The sequence below is a fragment of the Acipenser ruthenus genome, chromosome 1, assembly GCF_902713425.1.
Source record: "Acipenser ruthenus chromosome 1, fAciRut3.2 maternal haplotype, whole genome shotgun sequence".
Lineage (NCBI taxonomy): Eukaryota > Metazoa > Chordata > Actinopteri > Acipenseriformes > Acipenseridae > Acipenser > Acipenser ruthenus.
Window position 1 is genome coordinate 12,316,076 of NC_081189.1, and position 17,840 is coordinate 12,333,915.

General features: G+C 39.2%; 2 protein-coding genes across 2 annotated transcripts; both read left to right on the plus strand.

Moving 5' to 3' along the window:
• The first annotated feature begins 8,449 nt into the window (after positions 1–8,449).
• Positions 8,450–12,226, plus strand: LOC117404099 (vasotocin-neurophysin VT-like). The gene is made up of 3 exons (XM_059002713.1): positions 8,450–8,661; positions 11,042–11,249; positions 11,838–12,226. The coding sequence occupies exons 1-3, from the start codon at positions 8,542–8,544 to the stop codon at positions 12,005–12,007; spliced, it is 498 nt and encodes a 165-aa protein (XP_058858696.1). The 5' UTR covers positions 8,450–8,541; the 3' UTR covers positions 12,008–12,226.
• Positions 12,227–13,829: 1,603 nt separating this feature from the next.
• LOC117404138 (complement component C8 gamma chain-like) lies at positions 13,830–17,673 on the plus strand. Its single transcript, XM_034006894.3, has 7 exons — positions 13,830–14,030; positions 15,322–15,467; positions 15,601–15,671; positions 15,956–16,063; positions 16,465–16,566; positions 16,793–16,828; positions 17,437–17,673. Exons 1-7 carry the CDS (start codon positions 13,884–13,886, stop codon positions 17,442–17,444), a joined length of 618 nt encoding a protein of 205 aa, XP_033862785.1. The 5' UTR covers positions 13,830–13,883; the 3' UTR covers positions 17,445–17,673.
• Positions 17,674–17,840: the final 167 nt, after the last annotated feature.

The following is a 17,840-nucleotide window of genomic DNA, read 5'->3' on the forward strand; positions in this document are numbered from 1 at the left end:
GTTAGCGCTTCATTAGTGCACCTCGAGCTAACTGGCTTAATCGCTCCTAATAGGAGTTTACAGTGCAGACTGCTTCGTAACACACTCGCTAAACAAGCTCAAATGTTGATTGATGATTAGAATATTAATGATCGTTTAACCAGCTATCAGACTTTTACATATTTTTTTTTAATCTTAATGTCAGGTAACCATAAGCATTTAAAAGTAACACTGGTGAAAGTTTCTTATTCAGCACGTTAGTCTCCTGATATCTTGTTTAATAAGGTATGTTCCCATACTAACGGATTTCAAGCAGGTCTAAAAATTAATGACACTGGTCAATTACAGCCATTTTTAAAGATTGATCAAATGTTTTTTAACAGTCTAAAGTGGGGGTTTATCATTGTGTAAGGGGGGGGGGGGTAGTTTGTGGTTTCTGTCTTGTACAAGCACACGTGCGGACTGGGTTTAGGCCGTGTTGTAGGTCATTAAGGGGTGGAGACAGCAGAGGATAAATGGAGCCAAGCTGGAATAGAGCCGGCTGTGAAGTGGACCAGTGGTGTTAAAGGACTGAATGAGCTGTGGAGCTCCGTAATACAGCCGCTCATATGGAGAGCCATGGCTTGTACTACTGTGTTGTAACTATTCCTGCTGCTGTTCAATGAAAGCGCCTGATGTCTTGCTCTCCACGTGTGGGGTTTATAAGAACATAAGAAAGGTTACAAACGAGACGAGGCCATTCAGACCATCCTGCTCGTTTGGTTGTTAGTAGCTTATTGATCCCAGAATCTCATGAAGCAGCTTCTTGAAGGATCCCAGGGTGTCAGCTTCAACGACATTACTGCAGAGTTGTTTCTAGACTTCCACAATTCTCTGTGTAAAGAAGTGCCTCCTATTTTCTGTTCTGAATGCTCCTTTATCTAATCTCCATTTGTGACCCCTGGTCCTTGTTTCTTTTTTCAGGTCGAAAAAGTCCCCTTTTAGAATTTTGAATGCTTGAATCAGATCACCGCACAATCTTCTTTGTTCCAGACTGAACAGATTCAGTTCTTTTAGCCTGTCTGCATATGACATGCCTTTTAAACCGGGAATAATTCTGGTCACTCTGCACTCTTTCTAGAGCAGCAATATCCTTTTTGTAGCGAGGTGACCAGAACCGAACACAATATTCTAGATGAGGTCTTACTAATGCATTGTAAAGTTTTAGCATTACTTCCCTTGATTTAAATTCAGCACTTTTCACTATATATCCGAGCATTTTGTTGGCCTTTTTTATAGCTTCTCCACATTGCCTAGATGATGAGAGTCAACATAAACTCCTAGATCTTTTTCATAGATCTCCTATATGGTATTTATAATGGACATTTTTATTGCCTGTGTGCAGTACCTGTAGATTAGGAAGAGCAGAGGACCTAATACTGATCTATCTGGTACTCCACTGGTTACCTCACTCCATTTTGAGGTTTCTCCTCTAATCAGTACTTTCTGTTTTCTACATGTTAACCACACCCTAATCCATGTGCATGCATTTCCTTGAGTCCCTACTGCGTTCAGGTTAAGAATTAATCTTTTTATTATTGTATTATTATTTATTTCTTAGCAGACGCCCTTAACCAAGGCAACTTACAATTGTTATTCACACATTATACATTATTTCACATTATACAGATATCACATTATTTTTTTTAATTCTTTTTTTTTTTTTTACATACAATTACCCATTTATACAGTTGGGTTTTTACTGGAGCAATCTAGGTAAAGTACCTTGCTCAAGGGTACAGCAGCAGTGTCCCCCACCTGGGATTGAACCCACAACCCTCCAGTCAAGAGTCCAGAGCCCTAACCACTACTCCACACTGCTGCCCATTTTATGTGGGACTTTGTCAAAAGCTTTCTGGAAATCTAAATAAACCATGTCATATGCTTTGCAATTATCCATTGTCGATGTTGCATCCTCAAAAAACGCAAGCAGGTTAGTTAGACACAATCTCCCTTTCCTAAAACCATGCTGACTGTCTCCCAGGATACTGATACCATATAGGTAATTTTGCATTTTGGATCTTATTATAGTTTCCATAAGTTAACATATAATAGAAGTCAGGCTTATTGGTCTGTAATTACCTGGTTCGGTTTTGTCTCCCTTTTTGTGGATCGTTATTACGTTTGCAATTCTCCAGTCTGTCGGTACAACCCGTCTCAAGAGACTGTTGCATGATCTTAGTTAGCGGTTTGTAAATAACTTCTTTCATTTCTTTTAGCACTATTGGGAGGATATCATCCAGCCCAGGGGATTTGTTTATTTTAAGAGCTCCTAGCCCCTTTAACACTTCTACCTCTCTTATGCTAAAGTTATTTTAAACTGGATAGGAACAGGTCGACATGTGGGGCATGTTGTCCGTATCCTCCTTTGTAAAAACTTGTGAAAAGTAATCATTTAATATATTTGCTTTTTTTTCTTCATCTATGATGTTTCCATTTGTATCTCTTAGACATTTTACTTCCTCCTTGAACGTACTTTTGCTGTTATAATATAGGAAAAACTTTTTGGAATTGATTTTAGCCTCCTCGGCATTGTTCATTTCTATCTCTCTCTTGGCCTTTCTAACTTCCTTTTTGACTTGCGCTTGCAGTTTCAAGTACTCTTTCTGTGTACTTTGTCCTTGGGCCCTTTTAAATGCTCTGTAAAGTGCCTTTTTTCTCTGAATATTTTTTAAATTGATCTATTAAACCATTTTGGCCATTTGGTTTTAGATTTTGATTTGTCTACTTTTGGGATGTATTTGTTTTGCGCCTCATTTTTGAAAAATATCCATTCTTTCACTGTGGATGTTCTCTCTATTCTACTCCAATCTACTTCTGTTAGTCTCTGTTTCATTCCTTCATAGTTTGCCTTTTTAAAATTGTAAACCTTAGCTTTAGTCGTTGCTTTTTGGGTTTTAAAAAGCACTTCAAATGAGACCATGTTGTGATCTGAGTTTGGCAGTGGATCTCTGACCTCTGTTTTAGTTATTCTGTCTTTGTTATTTGAAAAGACTAAATCAAGGCATCCCCCCTATTCTTATGCCCTTTGAATTTTTGTCCATTATTCTGACCCATATTGATTCTGCATGGATTTTTTCTTCCAGATTTAACACCTGTGCTTCAAGACTATTTTTGAGGTATAGCGCTACCCCTCTGCCTCTTCTGTCCTGCCTGTCTTTCCTATACAGTGTATACGCACTAATATTATATTCGTCTCCATCTCTCTGCGATAGACAAGTTTCTGTAACACCTATCACATCATAGTTAGTGCAGTAGCTTTAAGTTCTAACATTTCGTTTTTGAGACTTCTAGCATTTAGATAAATACATTTAATGGATATCTTACCTGAGCTGTTGCCCTTATTTAGTGTAGTCTCCTTTCTGTTTTTTTGTTGATTTCTTCCTTTCTAGTTTAAATGCTTCTGAACCTCCTTGAGGATCCTTTCTCTTAATAGATTGGTTCCCTTTTTATTTAATTGCAGTCCGTCCTGCCTATATAGATAATCCTTGCTGTAGAATGTGGTCCAATGTTCAAGGAAGGTGAAGCCTTCCTGTGTGCACCACGGTTTCAGCCATGCATTTAGATTATTTCATTCCAGTTGTCCGTATGGTCCTTTGCAAGGTATCGGCAGTATCCCAGAAAATACCAGTTTTGCTCTTGTCTTTTAATCTTCCCAGCTCTCTGAATTTGTTCTGCAGGGATCTTGATCTGTCTCTTCCAGTGTTGTTTGTACTGATGTGGACAAATACTACCGGGTCATCTCCGTTCATTCTAGGAGCCTGTCCACGTTCTCAGGAAGGCAGCACACTGTTGTAGTAAGGGGGTCCAGACTGCATACTGAACTTGTTGTGTTTCTCAGTATGGAGTCCCCGACAATCATGACCTCCCTTCTATTTGTTGCCTGACCAGCACTGTTTATAGGGTCCTGGATGTTGTTCCTTTCATTCTCTTGATGCTGGTTTTGATCATCTAAATTTTGAAGTGGGTCAAACATCAAACCTTGGCTTCTGGCATGTGATTTGTTAGAGGTTGTGACTGTGTGTTCCACGACATTCCAGAAAGCAGATTAAAAACAAATATATATATATGAACATAATTTAGGTATTTTATTTAATGTAATCAAAGGAACTACAAAATGATATCGTAAAAGCCATAATAGTAGTACAGTATTTCATATTAGATTTTGAAATGTCACATTTTTACATTTTGTCAGTTTTTAATTAAGAATATGGAGAACTGTAAAGCGGTATGATATTCAATATGTTAAACTGACATTATTTAGCAGGTTTCATTCGACTTTATGAAGCAAAATTAATAATTCTACAGGGTGATGCAAAACTTTTTGCCATAGCGGTATAACTAGGTCAACATTACAGATTTTCAGAAATGTCACAACATCACTGGAGTTTAAAATAAATACATATTCATCAGTGGTTTAGATCGTTCATAAATATTCAGTCCAATTAGTTTTTTGAAGCAGTAAATACATAAAAAATATGACAGAACATGTTTCAAAATTGTTTTGGAAAATGCTGATTTGTATTTCAAATGCTGCTCAAGCTCCAGACTGTGAAATGTCTCTCTTGTGACGTGTATGAATACATGTTAGATATTTAGATATTGCTGCCAACCAAATGTGTATTTGTTTCAGCAAATGTATAGTGAAGCTCAGGTCATCAAGTAACTTGGTGAGAGCGTACCTCTATTAAAGTAACAAAAAAACATTTACTGTCTGGAATTTGTTCCCAGATTTGTATAAACTGTATTGTTTTAATTTTTTACCCATGTTGCCTCAGCACTACTATCCATATACTGATCAGGAAGATTGAGGAATAACAAGCATCCTATTCTCCTGCTTTCATGTCAATATTGTCAGTGTACTTAGATAATAAATGTTGCCAAACTACTGACCCTGCCTGATCTTATCTGGCCACTGACCAGTAGGGGGTGCTGTGATGATCCGGTTTACCTCTCTATGGAGAGGCCAATGCAGCACTCCCTGTGTAATTCCAGGCAAGGTATTGAACTCTACATTAACAGGATTGGAACCTGCGAGCTCCCGGTCACAGGACTCACCCTGCACTCCTCGCCTTCATCAGGTCAGCCACTGGGGGGCCACTTTTTATTATTGATTTTTGGGATCGTATCAGAAACATGACACTACACATGTTGTTTTCTTGTATGGCACATATTACTTCATTTCTTACTTATTTGAGCAGGGTCTGTTCAACGAGAGTCGACTCGATTGGAAATGTCACGCACACTTATTTCCCTCTCTCTGCATCTTCTTCATACCTTCTCTTCCTCCTTTCATCTAAGCACTCATCCTGTTCACTTACAATACCCCTTTCTATTTCACAACCTCCTCTATCTCTATTAATCTCTTCTTCACTCCTCTCGTTCCCTCCCTCTTTGTCTTTCTCTCCACTTCTCTCTCCCCCTTCTGCCTTCCTCTCCTCTTCTCTCCCCCTCTCAGTTTCTTTCTGATTAGTATTCATGTAAAGCTCCTGGATATCTAGCCTGCGAGAGGTCAGGAAATGAGACATGAATGGGCAGAGAGTAATTGCTTAAATAACTTAAGTGATCTGAAAGATGGAAAATATTGATTATAGATTCATTTGTGCTCCTGACCTTGAGCCAGGCAGAGAAAAGTGAAATTTAGGTGGGGAGTCATTTTTGTAGGGGAGAGATTTTGAGTCTCAATGCTCAGTTCACAGGCACCTGCCTCCTTCCTTCTGTTAGACTTTGTAAAATCAAGAATATTCACTTGCAACAAAAAAAAGATAAAAAAAATTAATATATTAAATAATGATACAAACAAATGTAAGTTGATGGAATCCATTCATACAAGGTGTCATTATTTAGTTACTATAGTGGTTTTGCTCTTTGAAAAATAAATATCTTCTAAATTGAGCCTTTCAGCTACTCTAAAGGGTCCCAACTCTGAATTTTACATTAGGGTCCATAGATACTGGTTACTTGGGTAGAAGTCAAAATGGATACCACAATAAAATATGATGGCTCTGTTCACTAACGTTATTAATCCAGGAAAAAAAGAAGAAAAAAACCCATTGGGATTACATATCCCATTTCAAGGGTTACCTGGTGAGGTTTCTACCTCGAAATGTAATTAAAATAAGAATGTGTTCCTCTCAGCACACAAAGCTCTTGGATCAGGGGTCTCCTCAGCAATTATTCCTTGCAGCTTGGTCAGCAGTGCTTCTTTGGAGCAGCCGTGGGGTCAGGAATTCCCTCCTGCATGCCTCCAGGTTTACATCTGCAGCTCAGTGTCACCTCTTCTTGAGACTGCTCTGTTTATCATGATGAGCATAGTAACGGTTCTCCTTTAAAGTGGAGTAAATGTGTCACACTGTGTTCATTTTTTATATGATGCAGATTTAGTGTTCATGTCCACTTGAGCCAACAGACTCTTTGCATTTTAAACCTGAGTTGGTTTTGAACCAGGACCTCCAGTGGTGAAGAGTTTGAAAGGCTGGTGAGTAACTGGATCAGTACAGGGTCAGTAACACCTGTCAATTAAAACATGCTAAAGGTAATTGCTCTGAGTATCTACACATGGCAGTATAAAGTATTTCTTTAAACTAAGAGGGATGTTACCAGTCTACAGCATGCTTCTCTATTCCTGATAAACATGCAGTTTAAACAAGTTTCATAGCATTTGTCTACTAAACAGATCTAATCCAATCAAGGCTGTTGACGCATTTATTAGGTGGTTTATTCTGAACTGCATATTCATTTCACGTCTTCTGGGTGAGACCTCTGCCTGCTGTGCACCTCGAGTTTAATTCTAAACAACCAGCAGTGATTCTGCAAACTTGTGTTTGTATTTGCGTGGACTGACTTAAAATGATGTATTTTCTATCAAACAATATTAGGTTGAAAGCCCACAGTCATTTTTAACCCTTCCTTGTGCGTGCATCCAGCTGAAAGGAAATTAGATGAACAATTCATGTTCTATAGTAATTATTGCGTGCACTCCAGATGTGTCGATTGACTGCCAGAAAGTAAGAATTGAACTCTGTCTTAATACTGTCAATATCCCAAGGCAACTGAGGCGGTGCTGTTTGGAGTTAGTTAGTTAGTCAAGGTGTAATCACTGTATGGACCATTTCCCAATGACAACCGACTACAGTGCCTTTAGAGGAAAACCTACATTCGGAGATCTGTAGTGTAGACACCTCTCCAGAGTAGCGCATAGAGGTTCAATAGAGTTCAGAGCTGGCTGGATATGGGAGACTTTAAACTAATAGCCAAAAACTCATCGAGTGTGTGTATATCGTTAGAAAAGTTTATCACAGTAAATGTGTACGGTGGTAATAGACAAATAAGAATAGGGCAGGGAAGCGATCGTTTCAGGCAGGTAAATACCAATGCACACACAGTCCGGTTGCCAGTTTGGATAGGGGCCTGTTCAGAGAGCCTTTTCTCTTCAGATTCCTTAAGAGTAAAACCTGAATTTAAAATGCACTGCCTGCGTAGAACTGTGTTCAGAGCCAGGGCTTGCTGTTAGAACTTCATAGTATCGGTAAAGGATTTGACTGAGGTATTACATTTTTAATTACATCAAGACACCAGTATTCTGCAATGGTCGCAGTTTTTTAAAGGACACATGATCATTGATTAGGTTTTGCTTCAGCGAAAGAAAAAAAAGCATGTGAGAAACAAGTTAGGTGCCGAAATTAAATTAACATTGCGAGTTTATTTCTATTTTTATTGCCGTTTAATTGATTTTAGAACACCTGACAGTGTTAAACATACCTAATTGTAAAAACTGGATTTAAAAAACGAAAACAAACATAAAGCAGACCCCTCTGTCAGGTTTGTTCGATTAAAACGCAGAGAAAAAGTGATGATCAGCACCTTGGACAGCGTAACTTCATAAAAGTCAGCAAACTGTTTTTTTTTTTTTTTTATAGCTGATGCAAATACAGATGCAAACTGCCATTGGGACAATGTTAAAGGGGTTGTACATACATATATATCTGACACATCCTTTGAAGAAATGTTTGAAAATATGAGTAAGACATTGTGTACATTTTGTTCTCTATTCCTATTTTTGCGCTGAAGGTTTCTTTTTTTTATTTATTATTGCTAAATTTGTTCTGCACAAAGGAGATTGTTAATTCCATTATTGTATTGGGAAGGAGATGATCACTTCAGACGCTATGCTGGACCAAGTAAAGCTGTCCTTTTTATTATCGGTGTCCTTCAGGCTTTGAATGCCGTTGCCTTGTGCTGAGATGTTTTGTTCATGATTAAAACACACAACACAAACGCTGGAAGTAATTATTTTGTATTGTGGCATTAGACGGTACGTAATTGAGCAATGACTCACTTAGTTTAAATGCACAAGAACACAAAGGTGGGGGGTAAAGAAGAAACAATTATGGTGACGTTGAAAAAAAGAATACATAAAGCGTTGTATAAATAGGTAGGCAAGACCTGAAGCAACACAGTCGCCAGTAGCTAAAGAGCTCAAAGGAACCGAGTGCAAAGACAGAAGATTTTGGACCTGTCGCCATGCCCGAGTCCGCCTTGCCCCTGTGCCTCCTGGGTCTTCTCGCTTTGTCCTCTGCCTGTTATATCCAGAACTGCCCGAGGGGTGGGAAGCGATCGTTTCTGGACGCCGGCGCCAGGCAGGTAAGTACCGATGCGCAATCCGGTTGCCAGTTTGGATAGAGGAGTGTTGAGTGCGCCTTTTCTCTTCAGATTCATGAAGAGTGCAAATGCACTGTCTGAGTAGAACTGTGTTCAGAGCCAGGGATTGCTGTGTTAGAACTTAATAGTACCGGTAATGGATTTGAGTGCGGTATTACATTTTTAATTTCACCAAGACACGAATATTCTGCAATGGTCCCGTTTGACTAGGTTTTGCTTCAGCGAAAGAAAGATAAAAGCATGTGAGAAACAAGTTAGGTGGAGAAATTAAATTAACACTGCGAGTTTATTTCTATTTTTATTCATGTTTAATTGATTTTAGAAAAAACTTTGTTTTTAGAACACCTGATGTAAAAATACAATGTTTAAGAAAACACCACGTTAAACAGCCTAATTGTAAAAAAATGATTTCAAAAACGAAAAAAAAAAGAAGAAAACATAAAGCAGACCCCTCTGTCAGGTTTGTTTGACTAAAAGGTAGAGAAAAAGTGATGATCAGAACCTTGGACAAAAGTCAATTTAAAAAAAAAAAAAAATCGGCCCTACTTTTTTATGTGTGGATTTGTGAGATTTACGCTACGCTTGAAGGGACGCAGTTGTAGTAAAACGGACCAGCTAAAACTACAGTGTTTTTATGGTGTGGATAGAAGTGAAATATATGACATTTTAAAGCACATAACTACATTCTTGGTTTGTCTGGGTAACTCGAACCCTGTTTTGTATGCAGATATGTGCCTTCCCGCTGATCTTCTTGGATACCTTCTCGCGCTTGTAAGAAATCACTAAAGCGAGCGGGGAATTGGAAAGCATCACATCTCCCGCCTGTTACTGTATCAATAATATTTCAAAACGGCTGAATGCATTTCCATGAAATTTAAGCCAGTGACTGATATGAAGGTGTGATGATCGTATCTTGTTTTCAGTTTGTAAGTAATTATAATATATGTTACTTATTCTAAGGACGAACTTTCGGGTTATACTCTTTTTAACATATGATGGAAACCAAGGAAATAACGGTTTGTCTCGTGGCAAACTATGATAAATGCATAGTATAACCGTAAAAACTGCAAGAAACTGCAAAAACACAGCGATAAACTTTGAAAAGGGTCCTACTAAGTAGTTGTTAACATACTTCCGTTTTATAGATATGGGGACATCATGAAGTATTTATCCCAGTGCTAATATTAAATATTAAACATGTTTTATTGAAAAAGCAAAGCAAAACGGTGCTTTATATATATATTTTATGTAATCTTCCCATGAGGTTTAATCAGAAACTACGGGTCCCTACCTAACTCCACAGCTGTCTCAACAAGGAGACCACCCAATAATGTTTCTAGTTGTTTAGTAACTTTTTTTTTTAATTGCTGAAAGAACTTTGTGTCACCTCCAAATCCTTCCTTCCCTCATGCTAAATCTCTTCTACTGAGTCAAGTGCAATACAAATGTTCGGAGCAACCATGCAGTTCACTGGAATATAATTTGTGTATACATAATAATTCTGGAACTTTCAAATGCTGAAAAACAGCAACACAACTGTGGATAATACATTATACTTCTGATATACTTACATAAATGAAAATAATACATAATTACAAAGACATACATGTAACCCAATGGCTCATTCTAATACTTTAGCAGAACAAAACATACTTTAAAATAAAAATCTTTTTAGCGCCCCATTATATCTTATGAACTGGGAAAACAACCTGTTTAGTATTTCATTTTATTTTAAAATTTTACACACATTAGGAAAACCTTGTTAAGTTGGCACAGCCAGCTTGCTTTCAAGAGGGACCTGGGAAACAAAAACTAGACAAATATACATTTAAAATCATCCATTCTCACACACATTTCTCATTGCTCAGTGATTACATATACTTCCGATAAGAAAATAATATCTTATAATATCCCCTCTCTCCTCAGTGCATGGCTGTGTGTTATTGTAAACTCTCTCCTCTCTCCTTGGTGCATGGCATGGCTTTGTGTTATTGTAAACTCTCCCTCTCTCCTCAGTACATGGCTGTGTGTTATTGTTAACTCTCCCCTCTCTGTGTGTTATTGTAAACTCTTCCTCTCTCCTCAGTGCATGGCTGTGTGTTATTGTTAACTCTCCCCTCTCTGTGTGTTATTGTAAACTCTTCCTCTCTCCTCAGTGCATGGCTGTGTGTTATTGTTAACTCTCCCCTCTCTCCTCAGTGTGTTATTGTAAACTCTCCCCTCTCTGTGTGTTATTGCAAACTCTCCCATCTCTCCTCTGTGTGTTATTGTAAACTCTCCCTCTCTCCTCAGTACATGGCTGTGTGTTATTGTAAACTCTCCCCTCTCTGTGTGTTATTGTAAATTCTCCCTCTCTCCTCAGTGCATGGCGTGTGGTCCTGGGAACAGGGGCCGCTGCTTTGGCCCCAGTATTTGCTGCGGGGAGGAGCTGGGATGTTACGTTGGTACCCCGGAGACTGAGCGCTGTCTGGAGGAGAATTCCCTGCCATCTCCGTGTGAGGCTGGAGGGAGAGTGTGTGGGGTCGAGGAGGGGGGCCGCTGCGCTGCACCCGGCATCTGCTGTGATGAAGGTGAGGCTAAGATTTTGGAGCATAATGTTCCATTCAAGGATAGACCCAGTGTTTACTTTTAAACCGATCTTTCAATTAGTTATGAGGATTTAAGCATCTTATATATACAGTAAATGAAACCCTAGTAGTGTTTGCAGTCATCTTATTTTTTTGTTAGTGGACTGCAGAAATGAGGTTTAGATGCATGCAAGTTGTATTTTTAGACAGGTGTAGCATTTAAGCATTTATAGCTGTCTATGGATTTTAATGTGTTCATGAGTAGCTGAGACCTTTTTTACATTGCCACGTTTTGTTTTCAATGCAGTTACACATCTAAAATGAGAAAATGAAAGATCTGTCTTGATAATATCTATGTCCTGTTCTTTTGTTAATTTAGGATACATCAAACATATAAAAAAGTGTCCTCTGAAAAAAACTGCCACAGAAATATTCCTATCAGTGTATTGAAAAAGCTTTTCTGGGGTTTGTGGGGCAGCTTAAATAACCGAGAAGTCATCATGTGTGTCTTTTGCCAGTCATGATCACTAAAAACCATCAACATTTACAGAGCCCTCACTTCCAATACTAATTGTGTTGTTGTCACTCTAGAGAGCTGCATGCTGGACTCCATCTGCCTGGACGAGGACAGTAATAAGAGACGCACTTCCACAGAAAAGAACATGACGCTGATGGGCAGTGCTGCCAGTGACTTCCTGCTGTGGCTCATGCACATGGCTAACAGGCAGCCACAAGGGCCAGGCAGGAACCAGCAGTTTTAGTGCCACAGAGCCTCAGAGCCTCAAACCAGTTTCGACTGACTGATCAGAGGGATTGCTGGGTGGTACCCATTGTAAAAAAAGTAATTACAAATAAAATATATACTCTATTCTGGCATATCTTGAGAAGTGTATTGCAGTTTTTATTTCTTATATTGAAATCTAACATGTAAAAAGTGTGCAGAGTGTAAATATGTAGCAAATAAAGTGTTTTTCTTGCACAACTTATGGAGCTGTGTTGAAGTCATTACTCTGGGGAGCTGTCACTCGTCTCCAGGGTGTCCTCTGGACTGTGCAGTTTAATATATAAAGGTAGTGCTGGCCTATGCAATGTAATTCCTGAAGGCCGTGCTGGACTGTGCAGTTCAATGACTGACAGGCCTGCATCAGACTACCATAACTGGACAGGAACACAACATTTAACTGAAAATACATTCATCATACACACACACATCAGTGCAGCAATAGTGCTATAGAAATTCTTACTGTCAATATGTTCATCAAATAACTTTACTTAGTTTATTTTATTACATATAAACATTTGAAAATAACTTTGGGACATAAACCTGCCACAGCTCTTTTAAAAACAGTTTCCTGCACTTGTGACCTGTGTCGTGCTTTCAGCTATCACTGGCATTTCCTCTTAGTAATAGTGTGTTCACAAGGGTGTAAACTGGGTGCAATGGAGCTAGATTCTAGCACCAGGGTACCTCATATAGCACCAGCAACATTAAATTCTGCCAGCAGACATGTTAATCATTTGTTTTTTATTCCTTAGCAACCATAGATTATGATAGATTTCTCATTGGGTCCCTATTACTCACATGACCCGCCCACTTATCCACATACACAGAGAGAAGGTTTGTGTCGTGTGGGAAGTTGAGAAAGGGGGCTTGATTAGAGTGGGTTTGATAGCACCAGTATGCTCTCCAGTACTAAACTTTCAGAACAGTTTAGCACCAGTTTTCAAAATGATTTGCACCCCTGGTTCATCAGAATTGCATGGCATTGAGTTCACTGAAAAGAATCCTGAATTCCAGGCTTTTTGCAACTCCAGGCTGTGTGGTTTGAGTTTACTAATTTTGGTGAACATGCAAATATAAAGAATAAGACTGGTGTGCTGGAAAGTATGTGTCTGTGTGTATGTTGCATTCATTATAAAGTGCAAGCAGAAAACAAGCTGACAACTGTCTGTATCTACCAGCTCCCTGCATGGTGTATATGTGTACAGCTATACTAAAATACTGATACTGGAGATTCAATACCGAATTTCTAGGCAATCATGGATTTTATGAAAAGGAAATTTCATTGCACAGCCCACTCTCTTCAGCAGCTTTATGGGATTATTATTTATTTCTTAGCCGACGCCCTTATCCAGGGCGACTTACAGTTGTTACAAAATATCACATTACAGATAAGAGCAGTTATAAGATACAATGCAGTCAGTAGTAAATTCAAATAAGAGAAAATAAAAAATACAGTAAATATGTATATATAAATATGGATGCAGCCAAGGCAACCTTTGATTGCCATCTAATCTTATTTGATAAAAATCAATTTAAAATACAGAAATAATCCGGATGCTGCCAGAGCAAAACTCAGTTTGGACCTACACTATACATATTATAATATTAATTTGTAAATATGTGATTTTGATATCTTTGGTATCATGCGCGATAGGGTATGTAGCATGTAAACTATTCTAGGGAAATGAAAAGGATAACTTCCAGTAAACTGGTTTAGTTTAATCATCAACCTGAAAGTTTGTAAACAGGCAGGGTTGTTTGCCCTGGAAAGGCCAGGGACAGATAAAGTTCATATAAGCAGCACATTACATCCAGCCACACTACCTAAGGAAAGGACAGGCAGAGGCAGAGCAATGGACAGACTCTGGCTGTGTTTCCTTCTCGCAGCCCTGCATGGGCTGCATCTCTCAGGGGTACACTCTGCTGGACCCAGAAAGAACACTATAAAGGAGAATCCCATTGACAAAATCCCCATTCAGAAGAACTTCAACCTGGACCAGGCAAGTCTAATAATATCTGTATTCAGGATTCAGGGCCACTGTCCTGCGCTCAGCCAGTTTTGTTTGTCTGGGGTACTGAAATCAAATACTCAGTTACTTGGGGAGTAATGGCAACACATTAGAGTCAAATCTTTGATTTTGTGATGTTTAGAGGACTGTAGCTCTTGAAATTGAAAAGCTAGAAGCTTAAAACCTATGCCAGTTAATAGCCTTGGACTTGTACTATTGCCTGTTTGTAGGATACAATCCCTTATTTTTTTACTTTTACAGTTCACAATAGTTTTTGTCATTTATACTCGGCATTTCTGATGCAGGAGATACTTACAGAAGATCACACAGCTCATAAAAATGACACAGTTTGATTGGTTAACCGTTGAGTAATGATTCCTCACACTTGCTACCTTCACCAAACTTTGGACTAAGGAGGTAACTCACACATTCTTGTCAACTTTCAATCAATAGCAGTTACCAATGGTATTCAGTGTGTGCCAAGCTATGGATTCCTCCCCTCCTCCATCTCATTGAATCTACCTCCTTGTCTATTTCTCAGAGCTGGCTAAAAGATGTCAATCAATATTTCCAGGCAGCACCTGGAAAAAAGAAAGGCGAGACTGAGCACCAGAACGGATCAAGTCAAAAAGCTTGCTTTTACAGGGCTTGCAATTCCCCCTAGATCTGCACCCAGCCACAGGTTTCAGAATTACCCTCAATTCGGTGTATTATTGAAATGATCAGATGCCAGGATTTTAATGTTAAGTGAACTGTGGCTCCTGCAGGTAGACCTACAGACTCACAGGTGAGACTTGTTCATGCTGTGATAAGAAGTGCAATCAGTTGATTCAGAGCAGATTTACCAGGGCCTCCTGTGCCTGGTTATTTCAATAAGATACCTAAACAAGGGGAGTTCCCAAACCCAGGACTGTGCGAAGGGCTTCAGCAAAGTTTCAAGACCTGTTTCTGTCAAATGTTTTTTTTCTCAAAAAAAAATTGTAAAGTTTTGTGTAGCAGTACTTATTGAATATTCTGTGATGGCTTTCTGTACATTGAGATTGTCCAATGGGGATCACTGATTGTCTTGACACAGACATTCTAAAATGTCTGATAGACTCGCCAGATACAGGTAGTGTCCTGAGCTACAGTTACAGGGCCCAAGGATACTTTTACCTGGATTACTGAGTAAGCCTTCCAGTACATGATCTTGTTGACAGAGGTGCTGTGACTGCCAAACCAATCTGCCCCGCAGTGTACCTGATAACCAGCCAGCCCTTCCTTCACTCCCCCTTCTCTTCAGCTCACAGGGAAGTGGTTCCTCATCGGTGTGGCCTCCAAGTGCGAATATTTGAGAGAAAATAACTTCCGGGTTGAAGGAACCAGCGTGGTGCTGAGCCGCTCCTCCACCCAGAAGATCGCCCTAGATGTGAGCACACTGAGGAAACTGTGAGTACCTTGAGAGGGGAAGGGAGGGACATTAACAGCCAGGAAAGCTACACTTAGGATAATGCAGGTTGAAGCAGTCATGGCTGTAGCTAAGTCTACAAGCTGATTCAACTCCCTTCTTTGTTCTGTTCAGGGATCTGCAGTGCTGGGACATTCGGCAGGAGTACTGCTCAACAAAGACCAATGGCAGGCTCCTCCTAAAAGGTTTGTGTCAATCACTCCAGGGCTTTAACTCTGACACCCGGAGACAGTTTTAATGTCAGTCCATCATTGAACAAGTCTCTCGTGTACCACATCTTAACATCAGCTCTTAAACTGCAATGGAAGTGGAATAAACATCAGCTACAGTTGAGTTTCACTTTAAATTGTAGCAGCCAAATGAGCTATAATTTCGATTACAGCAGTGAATCTGCCCAGGAGTCTAATAGCTTGCTAATGGGTCAAAGTAAGTGCAGAGAAGTTTGTTAAATCTTGTCCTTTGTGTTCAGGCCGTGGCTCTGGAAATGATGTTGATATTGTTGTTGGTGAAACGGACTACCAGAGTTATGCTATCCTGTACTATCAACAACGCCGCAAAATCACTGTCAAGCTCTATGGTGGGTATATTTTCCATATTAACACTGGCCTATAGAATTCTGAATAAATACAAGCTGCTGGTTTCACAGGCCCCGATAAGCAGTAGACCAGGATTAGTGGTAATCAATGTTTGTGAAACCTGCCAAATATCTTTGGACATCACGACTTGTAGTTACTTGATGTACTCAATAACCATTAGCACTCTATCTGATCTTAGTGCTTCTTAATACCGCTATACTTGTTTCATTTACAAGTATAGTATTCAACAGAAAACAAGTTCAGGGATCCTGCAGATAAGGAGTATGGTGTGTTGTTGAGAATCTAAAGGTCAGTGTTTACAGTAAATGGCAAGGCCGATGAAAATAGCCTCATAGCAGCATCATTACAGGCTAATAACAACCCTGTGTTTCTTCTTCCCTAGGGAGATCTTCTGACATCCCTGACAACATTATTGATAAATTTCAAGAGGCCGTCCTTAAACAAAACATTGGAGAGGACTTTATCTACTACTTCCCCAAATATGGTGAGAAGATGACCTTTGTAACTGGGTACTCTTGGGATGAGGTTCCCCACAATTGTATGGTGTTCAGAAAAGGACTACATTACAATAATAAGCTCCTCTTTACCAGTCTATAGTCAACATTAAATGGTTTGCAGATCAGATCTTCATTTTCTCCCTTCACCACTCAACTGATATGGGCCCTCCTGTTGTAACATTCGATAACAACACCATCTCCTTGCATTTGCAGGGTTCTGTGAGTCTGCAGATGAGTTTCATATTCTCCGTAAGTAGTTTTTTCTACTTTTTTTCTGCTAGTGAAAAGCATAGTAAATGTAGAGTCACGAGTGTACGCACTGATACGGGAAATCACTGCAAAAGGCATAGTTAAGTAATTTAAGTCCGACTAGGTAAACTTTAAAGCCAGAGTATGAAATTAAATGTGAGTTACATAGAAATACTGAAGGAAAGAAGTATTTGACAAATAGCTTGACTTGAAGTCTTGAAGCCTATTTTGTGCAGAACTATGTCTAAGGATTTTACAGCCCTGGTCTGCCATTACCACTTTGCTTGTCGTTGAAGACACCAACCTGCATTCTGACAGGTTGGGATAATAAAGACTGTCTTGCTAACCGATTGTTTGAATTTGTACATATTTAATGATGTTAAAGATGAATCATTGGCTCATTGGTGTCTTGGTAATCCTTTACCTGGTGTTCCTGTAGCTATGCATGGCCATTTCTTATTGTGTGATATGCTGTTCTGTACTTGCTCTGGATGAAGCTCATGATATTGATTGCTCAAATAATTTATTGTAGTGTGCAAGGATTTGTATGTATCAGACATTCTTGCTTTGAAAAGTAAACATTAATCAAATTATTTTGTCTTTTCCAGGTGAGTGATGCAAGATTCAATAGAAATATCTATCATTATTCCAAGTCATGGCCTACAACCCATTGCTGAATAAAGCTGTTCTTGTTGCTGCTTAGTCTTGACTCATTTCTTCATTTTGTGCATGGTAGTCCCAGTGAAGAACGGTGTCAGTACCTAAACTGGTCAGAGGTCAAAACCAACTGGATTTAAGCAATAACTAGAATATGCATCGAGTTCGAGTGTGGAGTAGTGGTTAGGGCTCTGGACTCTTGACCGGAGGGTCGCTGGTTCAATCCCAGGTGTGGGACACTGCTGCTGTACCCTTGAGCAATGTACTTTACCTAGATTGCTCCAGTAAAAACCCAACTGTATAAATGGGTAATTGTATGTAAAAATAATGTGATATCTTGTAACAATTGTAAGTC